This window comes from Podarcis muralis, chromosome 2 (assembly GCF_964188315.1).
Source record: "Podarcis muralis chromosome 2, rPodMur119.hap1.1, whole genome shotgun sequence".
Taxonomy (NCBI): Eukaryota; Metazoa; Chordata; class Lepidosauria; order Squamata; family Lacertidae; genus Podarcis; species Podarcis muralis.
The window spans coordinates 82,160,618-82,175,131 of record NC_135656.1 but is presented as its reverse complement, the minus strand read 5'-3'; the positions used below and the strand labels follow the sequence as shown (position 1 = coordinate 82,175,131).

The 14,514-nt window shown below is 41.3% G+C and overlaps 1 protein-coding gene across 2 annotated transcripts in view; it reads left to right on the top strand.

Moving 5' to 3' along the window:
- Positions 1 to 14,273, top strand: part of IL17RD (interleukin 17 receptor D) — a 51,821-nt gene extending 37,548 nt beyond the window's left edge. The window contains exons 4-13 of one of the 2 annotated variants that reach the window (XM_028719103.2): positions 1,827 to 1,945; positions 2,591 to 2,711; positions 3,479 to 3,523; positions 3,625 to 3,776; positions 6,010 to 6,075; positions 6,785 to 6,839; positions 7,897 to 8,007; positions 9,903 to 10,066; positions 11,930 to 12,866; positions 13,968 to 14,273. In XM_028719103.2, coding sequence (XP_028574936.2) covers positions 1,827 to 1,945; positions 2,591 to 2,711; positions 3,479 to 3,523; positions 3,625 to 3,776; positions 6,010 to 6,075; positions 6,785 to 6,839; positions 7,897 to 8,007; positions 9,903 to 10,066; positions 11,930 to 12,866; positions 13,968 to 14,083 — 1,886 coding nt within the window. In that variant the 3' untranslated portion in view covers positions 14,084 to 14,273. Of the gene's footprint in view, positions 1 to 1,826; positions 1,946 to 2,590; positions 2,712 to 3,478; positions 3,524 to 3,624; positions 3,777 to 6,009; positions 6,076 to 6,784; positions 6,840 to 7,896; positions 8,008 to 9,881; positions 10,067 to 11,929; positions 12,867 to 13,967 lie in introns of both variants that reach the window. The other variant, XM_028719102.2, reaches the window with a different exon arrangement.
- Positions 14,274 to 14,514: the final 241 nt, after the last annotated feature.

Below are 14,514 nucleotides of genomic sequence, written 5' to 3'. Positions count from 1 at the left end.
AAGAAGTCCTTTGAAAATCAGTTTCAGCCTAGATTAGGTTTGAATGGTTGGGAGCATGTTTTACCCTCTCCCATTAAAATCACTGGTCCTTAAAGGTGCACAATTTGATTCATCCCCCTCTAGGTTAGATTGTTTGTGCCTCTCCTGCTTTCCATTTACAATTGTGATTTGAGACATGCTTAATTGGAAATAGATTTTAGTGAATTCTTGTACCTTCCAAGAATAAAGTAAGGAAAGTATAAACAGCATTTATAAACAAAATTCAATGCAGGGATACACCTTACAGAACAATTGTGTCTTTCAGTGTGTGTTTAAATCTGTTAGCCTTTCAGAAGGGCTGAGGTCATGAACTGATTATAGAAATGTACTTTGCTGAAGAATTAGTAAATATATTTTGTGGAAATAGAAAAATGTCTAAAGCTTGATAACATGCAGCTTACCGCTGATGAATTTTGAATTGAAAACAATGAGGAGATAGAGAGAAGGAATGTGAAAGTGATACTCAATGCTTCGAAGAGTGCAGAGTTACTGAATTGGTAATCTGCAGCTGCAGGTTTGGCTGCATCCAATCTCCACGGGATACAAAGCTTGGTGCTTTCTCTTGTAATGATCAGAGGTTAATCCTTCTGAAAGCATCAAGAGAGAACTGTAGTTGAAGGATCTCAGGTAACAGGGAGCCCGTTAACTCTTCTCTTTCATGGTCTATATGTTAGCACAAACACTGCTTTTGTTCCTCTAAATATTAAGAACACAGTGGGTGGCTCATTTGTATTTCCCATTGCAAGATCGTTTAGAGCCCTGAAATAAGATATTTTGTGTGTGTGTGTGTGTGTGTGTGTGTGTGTGTAGTTTCGAAACCTGCATTCAAACGCAACAAATATCCAGAGTTGAACTATGGTAATCCAGTTTTGGTTTACGTACTTTTGGACTATGGGAGCGTCCCCCAGTCTTTATAAACACACACAGTTATCAAGCGCTGTGCTTAGATTCTTTTTTCACCTCAGCCTCTTACTCAGAATCTGTTTTGTTCATGAATGGTGTAAGCACTGTAGATTGCAAACTTAGCCTTTCTTCCTTAGTGTGTGTGATTTACAAGATTCTTTGTAGGCCAGTTATGCAAAGCACCTTGTCTTAAAAACAAAAAGAAAAACCCCACCCTTTGTTTCTGAGCCTTGTAACCATTTTTAACATGATCCTCATCCAAACCAAATTTCATCTGACGTTTTCAGAACTGTAGCCACTTTGAACACTTCTGAAATTCAGTAGGTGTTTTGGGCTTTCTTCCTATCTCCAAGCTTGGGGCCTGGGGCTCTTTCAAGTTGAATTGTACTTTGGAGGCACTGTTTGCTGCTCATGAGAGGTGCTCTCAAGTGCTCCTCAGCACATGCTCAGGGACACAGGCCTGGCATCCAAATGCCTTGGCTGCGTGCCAAGGTCAGACAACTTTTGTGGCTGCCTGCCTCTGAGCAGGATGTAAGCGCAGCTTGTGCTCATCATCTAGCAAATTTTGAAAAGCAAGATAGAGAGCCTACATGTGCTATTATGTGCTACACATGCTACATTAAAAAAGAAAAATGTGGTTATTTGCAGGTTGGCACCAGGCATTTTTAATATCACAGAGCCTCTTCCAGCATTAGCTCAACGCTGTGGGAACCACTGTAGTGTGGCTTTTTCATATGATGCACCATTAATAGTACAAAGTTTTTTGGGAGGGGAAGGTCACATGGAAGGAACCAGCTGATGAATGATATATCCATCATATATAAAACACACATGCACATCCAGCCTTTAAATATGTATTTGATTTTTTCTTTAAATGTATGCAGGTATTGAATTTCTGAAGGGTTTTCGAGTAATACTTGAAGAGTTAAAATCAGAGGGAAGACAATGTCAACAGTTGGTCTTAAAAGACCCAAAGCAGCTGAATTCAAGTTATAAATGGACTGTAAGTAGTGTATTTTAAGGAAATAGTATTTTTTTAGAAAGTGTTGAATAATTTGGGTAAAAAATCCAGAACTATTATTTTATGAGAAGCCTATTTGAGGTTAGTGGAGCTTCTGGTACACGTGACCTTGATTATTAGAACACATTTCCCCTGTTTTTATCAGAGCACAGCATACTACTCTTCTTTGAAAATTCCCCTGCTTACCTCTTTGCAGCAAGGAAATAGTTCTATGAAGTGCCAGAAGGAAAGTGTATGACTACTTTGCGGGGGGAGGGGTTGCTTCTGATCAGAATATTATGGGACAAGCCAAGAGACTTCTAGCTTGTGTTTATACCAAGAACCAGCACTTTATGAGAGAGAGAGAGAGGCTTTTACAAAATCCTGACTCCCACCAGCCCTAGTTTCTGCAAAATCATGAACCCGCCTGTGCCCTCCTTAAGAGAGTTGTTAATTAAGTCATTCAAAAAAGTAAGGGGTCTAGTCCCCTTTTGGTTCCCATGTGCTTCAAGCACTGGCAAAGAAAAAAGATGGCAAATAAACATACTTGCACTCAAGTTGACCATGCAGCAAGCTTTAAAATACGTTACTAACTGGCTTTAATTTCTGTCTTCTCTTTCTCTCCCCCCCTCCCCCAACCATTTGCAGGGAGTGGAGTCTCAGTCTTTTGTCAATCTGAAATTTGAAACTGACTACTTTGTGAAGGTTGTCCCTTTCCCATCCATTAAGAACGAAAGCAACTACCACCCATTTTTCTTCAGAACTCGGCGTAAGTGCATTGGCAATTGCGGCTTTCTGCTTTTAAAGGTACCTGTGTCTTGCGTCTTAAGGAAAGCAGGTACCAACTTGAAACGCCGAAGTTTCCACTTCCAGCTAAAATCTACTTCACATAAATTTGGAGGCCTTGGAGAGAAAGATGGGAATGGGAATCAGAGTCAACAATACAGGAAGTGTTAAGAAATGTTTTGATACATTAATAATAAGTTCATTTAATGGCATTCAGATTGCTCTGGCCCTCCCCCCATCTCCCCATGATTGGTTTTAGGAAGGTAAAATAGCATCATAAGGTTGTGCCTCTGCTTGTCACCTATCAGGATAAGATTCAAATGACAATTGCAGCCATCCTATGAGTAACCTGATTGTCTGAATCCATTTTTTCAAAGCTTCATGCTATAATTGCTTGATGCTACAATTAAGCAATTGTTAAGAGACCCTGGGGTTCTCTTTTTCCTCTTCTTCATTTAGTGAGGGTCACATGACTTGCTGGTGTAAAGGAGGTCCTGCTTTTTATATGATGCCCAGCAAATTTATGGGAAACTGCTATATTTGTGTAAGCTATTTGTTGGAATCCTTGACCTGCCTTATTCCAAGGACTCTAGGCAGGTAACAGATAAATGATTCTTTGACATTCTGAAGCCTGTGATATAATATATGATATAACCCAACCTGGACTCATCAAGGATGAAAGGAAGGGTGTATACTTGTTTGTAAAACCTGAGTTTTAAAGAATCCATTATTGTTTTTTCCCCTTGCTAGCCTGTGAACTGCTACTGCAGCCAGAAAACTTAGCCTGCAAACCTTGTAAGTGGAAATATTTGCTCAGCATTCCTTAAATGAAGATTGTATAATTAATGGTTTTTCCTAAAATAGTAATTAATGTTTAAATATCTCTTCCTTGATAGTCTGGAAGCCAAGGAATCTGAACGTTACCCAGCAAGGCTTTAATATGCACGTGTCTTTTGACCATGCACCGCATAATTTTGGATTCAGATATTATTATCTGCACTACAAACTTAAAAACGAAGGACACTTCAAACAGAAGACTTGCAAACAGGTTGGCTGAGCATGATTTATAACATGGTTCACAATGCTCTGTACATGAAACTGTTAAGCATAAAATTCCTGTAGGGACAAGTTTTTGAAAGAGATTCTTTGGACCGTTTCCTTTTTGAGCAGAACAAATAAAAATCTTCCGTACTGGTTGATAGGGATAAATATGTCACATGGTTTCTATATTTGTTCTAGCATTCCAACAGACCAGACAAAATTTTACTGCATGAAACAGGTTCCAATGTGCTGGGGCTCATCTATGTTAAAATGTATCGCACAAGTTGATTGGTTGTAGTTTAGTGGTGCCCAATGCTTTTTAGCAAATAAATTTGACTAACTGATAGTTAAGTGTTAACAGCTCTGTGCTGGCGGACCTAATTTCCAGCAGATTTAGGGCACAGTTCCTAACACAGTCGTACCTTGGAAGTCGAACAGAATCCGTTCCGGAAGTCCATTCGACTTCCAAAACGTTCGGAAACCAAAGTGAATGGCTACAGGAAGCTCCTGCAGCCAATCGGAGGCCATGGAAGCCTTGTCGGATGTTCGGCTTCCAAAAATAGTTCACAAACTGGAACAGTCACTTCTGGGTTTGCAGTGTTTGGGAGCCAAAACGTTTGAGAACTAAGCTGTTTGAAAACCAAGGTATGACTGTATAGGAGTTAACATTGGCTGAAGAGGAGTAGGATTCAGCAGAAGCTCCACTACGCTGCTGAAATGAAAAACATGCTGCATCTCAACAGGCACACAGAATCTATGCACCCAGCACACTGGTGGAGTGGATGAACGAGGGCAGAGTTATGGGCACCCATTTCAATGGCAAAACAGCTTGCCAGTCCTAGATCTGGTGCCATACTTCTCTCTAAATGGACTGGTCTGTGTGGATTGGCTCCCTCTGTTTGTTGACTTCATTTGGCATCAGCAGCAGCATGGCCTCTGATTAGGGAAGAGTGGTAGAATTTCCAGGAACTGTGTTCATGCATCAGTCATTTTGCCCCTCTGTTTTCCAAATTGCATGTTCCCTCCCAGATTGTGATCTGGATATAGCAGACTTGCTGCCAGTGTATCTTTGATTGTGATGTAATATGAGTGCGGGGTTGCTGTCCTCATCAGTGTACTTAAAGTGAACTTTCTGGGATGAGGTTCACTGATTATACAGCTGAGCGGAGAATATGCTACGTTGTTCACAGGAATTTCTAAGTAGGAAAACCCATTGGGAACACTCCCACCAAAGTTGAAACATTTTTGAATGCAATGGTTTTTTCAATAGGATAGATTTCACTGGGTGCCTGACTTCTCCATTGAAATCAATGGGATTTGAAAGTGCTCAATATTGCCTGGATCATGCCCACTGTGCAAAACTTGGATTTCTTTCAATCATTCTGTGCCACAACAGTGGGATCTTAGCAGTTATTTCTATTCACATTGGATTGATCCACATAGAACAGGATAATGCAGTATTTAGAGTTCAGTACTGCACCATGCAAAGTACTTGATAGCACAGACATACACCACAGTGTTTCGATCATATATCCGTATACATGCATGCTATTTTTTTTGAGAGTGAAAGTTGGGTTTAAATTTTACAAGTGCTCTTGCATTTTGGGGGTGGGGGTAGGGAGTTTTGTTTTGGGGTTTTTTGCAACCTGGGAACAGTAATCAATGTATCTGGGCTAAGGGTCGTTTAAAGTTGTACATCTTTCTCTTGAATGCTAATGTAAGGTTTTCACCAAAGGCCACAAGAACTGCAATTCTAATTTCCTTGGGTTAAATACTGATTGCTTTCAATCATATGTATTTGTCTTTGGAATCTGCTCCCTTGGGCAGTCTGATACACTTGGCTCTGAACCAGCTGAGCCAGTCTGTGATTGCAGCAGAGTTCTCATTTGACTCTTGGGAAGGAACACAGCCCTGTGTTCACTATTGGATTTTAGGTCATGGGCTCTGAAGTCTTAATGTGAGACATTAAGTGGTTGGGGAAACCCAGCCAGATGGGTGGGGTAAAAATAATAAATATTCATTCATTCATTCATTCATTCATTCATTCATTCGATCAATGACTCCAAAGTCTTTGGGCTTAATAACATTGTTCTGTGTTTGCCTTTATTTGTACTGGGTGAATTTCAGATGCAGTATGAATTTCCAAATTGACTAATTTTTAATGGGAGCGCACCTTCTGCTTAGCATTCAAATGCATACAAATGACTTACAAGAAAACAATTTATTTCATTTCTCCGTAGGAAAAAAATACAGATGTCACAAGCTGTATTCTTCAGAATGTCTCACCAGGAGATTATATAATAGAGGTAATGCAATTATTTGTAGTCTGAGAAGTTGGGGCTCACAGAAATTGTTCTTCTTCAAAATTAAAGGTGTCAGCATTTTGCATCTACTTTGAAGCTGGGAATGTACTTAGACAATGCTATATCATTACATTACTGCCATGGTGAAAAGGTTGCTTATATGCAAATAAAAAATAGGGGTGGTAGCTTGAAATCAAGCTATCTTTGTAACTCTTGATCCAAAGAAGAGTTTTAAACCTTGATTCTTATCTTATTAACACTAGCGTTATTTGCGGGTTGGAGAGACTCTTCAACATGTTTGACGTTTTTAATTTTTTTCAAACATGTCTAATTAATTTCATAGCTCTAATTTGTGTTGTTGTTGTTGTTGTTGTTTTTAAAAAAGCCAGACTGGTTCATTCATGTTTTCAGCGTGTGGTTGCTCTTTGTTTACTGGATGCTTCACAGTTGATTCTGTGAAATCAATTCTATTAAAAAGGATTGTGTTTGAGGCAATACTAAGCTTCTGTATTTGATGCTAAAGGACTCAGTCACACAGGCAAATCATCACTTTTATTCATCAAATGAATAAAAAGTGTACACAATTCTTATTTTACCAGTAACACCACTTTTTTCTTGACTCATGGGTACTTAGTAGTGATTTGTCATATCTCTAAAAATAGATATTGTTATAAAGCATTTAAAATTTCTTTCTCCTCCCATTTTTAAAAAGCTGGTTGACGATACCAATACAACAAGGAAAACAATGCATTATGCATTAAAACCAGGTATGATATATTTCTACTTGAAAGAGATGTTAATTTCCCATTTCCATCTGAAGAATAATTCTTAATCTCCAGTTAACTCCCAGTTAAGGTTAAAAGTTATGGGCCAGCTCTACACTGACCCTTTGCTCTGAAAGTTCTTGCAGCTGTGGTCTTTCTCCGTATGATAACTTGAAAATTGCTGAGGTGGACCACTTAATGATTATTCCGCCTGTTGCAGCAGTTGTAATGTGCTGTGCTTAAATGCTATATGATGTTTAATTTTATTGTAATTGCTTCTTTTATTCCTTATGTTGTATTTTTGCTGCTTCCTTTATTTCTTATATTGTATTTACAGTTTGAATTCCATAGAATTCAGATTGTGTTTTTCACAGACATGCCGCAGACCACCTGAATGAAGCTTGTGGTGGTCTGCAGATCACAGTTTGGGAACCCCTGCATTACATCAAAAGAAGAGGGCAGAGGCCCTTCCTCTCTCGTCAGTGCTGTACCCTGTGTAATGGGTTATCCACACAATGTTAAATAGTGTGAAGCATGTTTGAGGTTGGGTTGTTCTACAAGGCGGAGTTTGTACAGCAAGGACAGCCATTATGATGCCCTCCAGAAGTTGCTGAACTCCAGTTCCCATCACCCATAGGAAAGTAATTGGGATGATGGGAGTTGTAGTGCAGTCTAATCTAACAACACCCAGAGGGCACCCTGTTGGCTGCCATTGGTGGATCACCCTCTACTGTGTGCTAGTTTCCCTGGATTGATGGTGAATTCTATAATTGTGATAATTGATGGAAAGATATATAGGGTGGAGGAATTTTTGCAATAGCGCCCCCCCATACCAATTACATAGAGATGGGAGAGGGGCCCTCTATTTGTGATGCATGCACAACAGTGGACTTAATAGAAATGAACGACATACTGCAAATATATGATTTAAATATCAGTATTGGGGGGAAGCCATTTAGTTAATGTAGGCTTGCCAGCAATGACAGTAAGAAAGTGAGATCGTTAAGAATATGACAATCTGAGAAGAGCTAATTTAGTGGTTTTCCTCTACTTTTCAAAGTGCACTCCCCATGGGCCGGGCCGATAAGAGCAATAGCCATTACAGTTCCATTGGTTGTCGTCTCTGCATTTGCAACACTTTTCACAGTGATGTGCCGCAAAAAGCAGCAAGGTTTGTATTTTTCCACATGATGAATTATAAGAGAGAAATGTCTATAGCAGTGCTAACATTGGAAGGAAACCTTGGAAGCCGCCCAGAGTGGCTGGGGAAACCCAGCCAGATGGGCGGGGTATAAATAATAAATTATTCTTATTCTTATTCTTATTCTTATTATTATTATTATTATTATTATTATATTTGTTTCTAAAGCTGGATTCTGTTGTTAGAAGTGCTCTGGATAGCTCTGTAGATGGAGCATGTGACTCTTAATTTCAGGGTTTGAGCCCCAAAGTGGGTGAAAGATTGTGGGTGGTTGAACTGCCCTGACACTTACAGATATAGGGCAGTATACAAATTTAATAAATAACATAAATAAAATAGATGACCTTCGTGGTCCCTTCCAACTCTGCAAGTCTGTGATTCTCCTTCAGCCCTTTTTTGCTGCTGGAATCTCCAGCCTAACTGTAACTGTAACCCTACATTGAGATTAACTTGCAAGTCTTGCTCAGCAAACTCTATAGCCTTATCTTTGGGTGGTGAGATTTCCATTCAGCAAGGGGTGACACTGCTGTGACCTTCACCCAGAGGTGTGCCTTATCTCCTGCAACTCCTCCAGTCAATCTTAGCAGTACTTGTAGTTTGGTATGTAGCTCCTGGGTCATGTGGTCCCTTTAGGGTTGCCATATCTTGAAGAGTAAAAGAGGATAGCCCGAGCCACTGCCAGCCCAAGCCAGGGAAAGGGGCACAAGGGCACATGCCCATGTGCCTCTCTCCCCAGCTTGGGCTAGCAGCAGCCGCAGCATGCTGAACAGCCTGTGCCCAAGCCAAATAAATAAGCAAATAAATAAATCCCCCCAAACTGAAACATTTCCTTTAAAATGTAAAAATCCCCCCTAGATGGGCATGTCGGCCCCCAAAAAGAGGACATGTCCGGGATTTCCCAGACATCTTCCTAGGTCCCTTGGCCTCAGCAATGGCTGAAGTTTGTCTAGGCTTAGTCCAGGGGTCAGCAAGGTTTACCTTGCCTGGGCTGGTTCATTCCAGTGGAGATCCCTTTGTGAGCGTGTGCGCCCATGATTTCCTGCGTCTGCGCAGACGCGATTTCTGGTGTTTGTGTCTGCGCAGATGCGATTTCCAGCGCCGCGAAAGCAAGTCCCCATGCCACGCACTGCCGGTTTAGCACAGTGTGCAGAGACTCGCTTAGCGGGTGGCTCAGTTTGGGTACGGCTTGTGGGCTGGTTACCGACCCCTGGCTTTAGTCCTTGGGGTGGAGGCTGGGAAAAGCTAGGGTTGCACCATCACCAGAGCCCTTCTACAGGTTGTGCCCAGAGTTAAATTGCTTGCAATGCTAGAGTTAATTTTTTTGGACTTTGCTGCTTGGCACACTGGTGGTACTTTTCTAATGTTTAGGATGAGACTCTGCATTTGCGCTATATGGGCTACAGGGCTAGCCCATGGCATCTTGCTGCCTGAGGTGGAACAGCAAATGCCTTTTCAAAACACCCTGAAAGCTGCCTCACTGTGTCTAATGACAGGGCCAGCCCTGATCAGCTGTAGCATGTAGAGGATGACAGTAATCTGCACCTGCAGAGAGTTGTTTGTGCATGTCTCTTAGACCCAAATGTTTCCATTAGCAGCTCTCCAGTGGCACAGTCAGTGAGCATTCATTTAACAGGCAAGCAGTAAGAACTTCCAACTATGTCAAATGGCTGAAGAGGGTTTGGTTTTAAGGTGTCTGTAGTTGGAAGGGAAAATTTGGGGAAATTATTTTGGGAAATTAAGACAAATGTATCAACTGCTAAAGTTCAAAGCTGAAGCAGGAAAAAAAATGGCAGCACCTGTATGTATGTAGCTAGTAAAATCCTTTACTTTTTGTTTCAATTTAGAAAATATCTATTCCCATTTAGATGAGGAGAGTTCAGAATCTTCAACCTATTCTGCTGCCCTCCATGTGGAAAGGCAACGACCTCGGCCCAAAGTGTTCATCTGCTATTCCAATAAAGATTGTCAGAAGCACATTAATGTCATCCAGTGCTTTGCCTATTTCCTCCAGGACTTCTGTGGTTGTGAGGTAAACTCTTTGTAGCTGCTGCCAGTGCTTTGCATTTACTTGTGTGGGCCTGTGCAAGTTATGCAAATAGAATGAGCCTCATAATGGCTGATTCTAGAAGTTGCCTAGCCATGAAACGATTATTGGTGGACCATGCAAATTTTTTTAAAAAGGGGAAAAAATACTGATGAAATGTTGGTTCCATAAAGCCCTAGAATCCTAATCCTATCTCTTAATACACTATTGGTTCAGGCAGTCTTCATTGTAAGGGTTGGACTAGGTCAGGGGTCGGCAAACTAAGGCACATGGGCCGGATGCGGCCTGCCGGGCTTGTGGGGAATGACTTCTGTGACACGACACGGCTTCTGATTGGCTGCAGGAAGCTCCTACAGCCAATCAGAAGCCGCTGATGCCTCTGGGCGGGTGGCGACGCTGGCGCGGCATCCACGCCGCCGCCGCTTCCTCCCGCTAGGCTCTTCCCACTTGGCCACTTCCTTCTGCTCAGCTGCCTCAGCGGGAAGGAAGGAGTGGCACCCAGAAGTGGTCGAGTGGGAAGAGCCGAGCGGGAGGAAGCGGCAGCAGTGCAGAGGCTGCCTCCACTGCCCAGGCTAGTGGCATGGGCTCTGCACCCCGACAAGACAGAGGATGCCGCCGACGCTGCTGAAGACGTGGTGGTGGCATGAGTGGTGGTGGCAGAGGGTCGTTTCGCAAGGGGGGGGGGTGCTTTGGGGAGAGAGTGGGTCTGGCCCCCCACAAGGTCTGAGGGACAGTGGACTGGCCCCTTCCTGAAAAAGTTTGCTGACCCCTGGATTAGATGACCCTTAGGCTCTCTTCCAACCCCATAATTCTGTTTTTTTCTCTCTTACTCTTTTAATATTTGAAAATTTGTACTTTAAATAGCTAGATTTGGCAAAAAGTGAGGGGGTGGAATTAGCCTGCAGGAGTCATTTAGAGTTGTCTTTGTTCAGTGTTAATCCTGTCTCTGTGAGGTTTAAATTAATTGGTGTTTGTATGAATTTAAATGCTGATTTATTTTTTGCATAGAGATTTATACAGCATGTCTGACCTCTAGTGGTCAAATCTTTGTAAAAGTCATTGCCTGTATTCTGCTTTAGTTTCTTTTCAGGAGGGCTAAATCATACCCAGAGTAGACCCACTGAATTCAATATCCATTTATTTAAGTAGACTACTCTGCGTATGACTTGGTTGGATACAAACCATATTTATTTAGAAAGGGTACCAATTTTTTTTTAAAGGTACAAATTAATCCTCAAGGGCCTTAGCCCCATCCATCAGATCTTGTGTGCATGAAAATTTCACGTCAGTATTGGGGACAGTTCAACACAAATACCTTTGACATATGCACTTACTGTCATGGAGCTCCAAGTGTGTATTACAGTGGCTTCTGTAATTAAGCTGCTGCTTTTTGTGCAACTAAACATCTATATTCTTGGGTGGGGGTTATAACGTAGGATTGAGGCAAGTAAACCAACCTTGCATTTTACAGTTCATGCATAATAAACTGGATTGTGTGTGCAGTGTACATTCACACGCATACACCCCCCTATTATCTTGTAATTATTAACTTTCAAAAAATAATAATCTCAAAGTATGAACAACTTAGACAAACCTATAATGCAGTGATGGAGAACCTGTAGCCCTCCATATGCCGTTGGACTACAACTCCCATCAGCCCTACGCAGCATGTCCAACGGTCAGGGATGATGGAAGTTGTAGTCCAGCAGCATCTTGAGATCTACAAATTCTCCATCCCTACTTTTGAAGGTCTGTGCATAAAGCCACATACAAGTCACTGAACATAACTAATACATGTTTAGTAAATGTCAGTCCATTAGATTATGGTTTTAATAATATTTTTTCTAGGTTTCTTTAGACTTATGGGAAGATCTGAGGATTTGTAAAGAAGGTCAAAAAGAGTGGCTTCATCGAAAAATCAACGAGTCCCAGTATATTATCATTGTGTGTTCCAAAGGAATGAAATACTTTGTGGAGAAAAAGAACTGGAAGCATAAGGGACCCAAGGAGAAGGATGCGGCAGGAGAACTGTTTCTGGTCGCTGTAGCTATAATAGCAGAGAAGCTGCGTCATGCAAAACAGAACTCACATGACCTCTGCAAGTTCATTGCTGTCTACTTCGATTACTCCTGTGAGGGTGATGTTCCTGGTATTCTGGATTTAACTACAAAGTACAAACTCATGGATAACCTGCCTCAGCTTTACTCCCATTTACAGTCCAGAGATCTTAGCCTTCATGATTCAGAATTGTATCCTGTACACATCAGCAAAAGGAATTATTTCAGGAGCAAATCTGGGCGCTCTCTTTATGTCGCCATTTGCAACATGCACCAGTATATTGACCAGGAGCCAGACTGGTTTGAAAAGCAGTTTGTTCCCTTCCGCCCACCTCCTTTACATTACCAAGAGCCAGTGATGGAAAAATTCGACTCTGGATTGGTACTAAATGACTTAGTCGGTAAACAAGTGACTGATGGGGATTTCTTCCTGAAAGCAGATGCAAATATTGTTCTACCTTTGAATTCAGACTCTCATTGTGTGATGCAACATTTTAATCTTGGCGAGGACAGAGACTCTCAGGACGTTCAGAATAGTAGCTGCATTCTTCAGCCATTGCTACATGTCGTAAAGGCTGCCAATCTCCCAGATATGCCCAGGGACTCTGGGATTTATGATTCTTCTGTTCCTTCATCTGAATTATCACTCCCTTTAATGGAAGGACTCATAGCAGACCAAATTGAAACCTGTTCCATTGCAGAGAGCGTCTCCTCTTCATCAGGACTGGGTAAGATGGAACAGAGAGTGAACTACACTCAAGTTACAGTCTAAACATTTATATAACTGGACATTTGAGTAGAATAACGTTCCTTCTTCATCTGCTGTTCAACAATACAGCACTAAATTTTAGTTGTGAGCAATGAAGAAGTAGCAGGATAGTTCAGTTGGTTAGGGCATGGTGCTGACAACACCGTGTATTGGGACAACACCCGTAAGGGACAGCTGTATATTCCTGCATTGCAGGGGGTTGGACTAGATGATTATCAGGGTCCCTTCCAACTTGTATGATTAGATGCAGTAATTAGAAAAAACATATCAGCAAGTAGCAGGAGGTTTTGGGATGCTAGGAACCAAAAATGAACTTTAAATTTTCCACTGAATTCCATATTTACTTCAACTCCGCCCCCACCCCCCACCCCATATAAGTTGGGTGTGGGTGTTTCTTTCTTTTAGACTTCATTCTTCCTTAAAATTTACACTGGGTTAGGCTTTTCTGTGTTAAGCTTTTCACAGACTTTTGTGCAGCTCTGATTAATCTTGTTATTGGTTTTTTCACCTATCAGAACTGCTCCCTGTGATTTTTTTTTTACACAGAACTAGCCTTTTCGCAGCTTTGGTCTACAGACAGCTTTGAACAAGTTTAGGTTTTGTATGCGACTTCTCCTTTTGTCTTACTTTATTTATCCCTCCGAAGCTCAGACCCCACCACTCCATTTTTACATATTATCCTGAACTTTTCCCTCTCCTCTGCAACCCCTTCTGCAGAGAGTCAGAAGGACTTTCCAGAACAGATTCTGAGGGTGTGTGGGGAGAAAAAGGGGAAGTTTGGTTGCGCGAATGGAAATCCACATGTACAGAGCTGGATACAGCATTCAAAATAGAAAAGGCCATTAGGATCCTTCCCACGGGGCAGTTGGTGGTAGATCACAGGGCAGGGGAAGAAGGAACAGGGAAAGTCTGGTCTCTTCCTGCCTCCCTTTCTTTTCCTGGAATTGTTTTGGGACTCAGAGCTTGTTTGCATGTTTTCTACATGTTGTATTTTACTGTATTTTGAAATGAAGTTGAAACTAATTGGATAACTGGACATTTCCTACATTTTTCCTTGTAGGAGAAGAAGAACCTCCTTTGCTTGCTGCCACCAAATCCTTAGTGCCTGGAATATGTAAAGCAGAACTTCACTGCCATATCCGCACTGAAGAACTGCAGCCGATCGCACCTTTATAACACACTGCAAGATTGTTACGCATTGCCACTTTATCATCGACAGCCTCTGTGTATGCATTAATCTCTGCGTTATCACAGCCACTTGACTTACTTGAAGGAAAATACACTTTCCTAGCAGATTATCTGTTGCTCCCCAGGAGAGTTTATGGCCAGTATATTTTTATACATAGTTCTTTTTTAAAAAATAAAATAAAGTATTTTCTGCTTTGATACTGTAACAGCTAAGATTTTTTTATTATTAAAAAAAGTTCTTCCTAGAACCAGACTCATGATCAAGTTATATATACAGAAACTGAACATGTCTACTTTCTGAAATATGTATTTTGAAGTACAAAATGAGTTGCCAGTAATGTCTGGCACTCTGATAATTCAGTGCATTATCTTATATATGCTTCTGGCTCTTAAATACTAAAGTACTATCTACAATAATA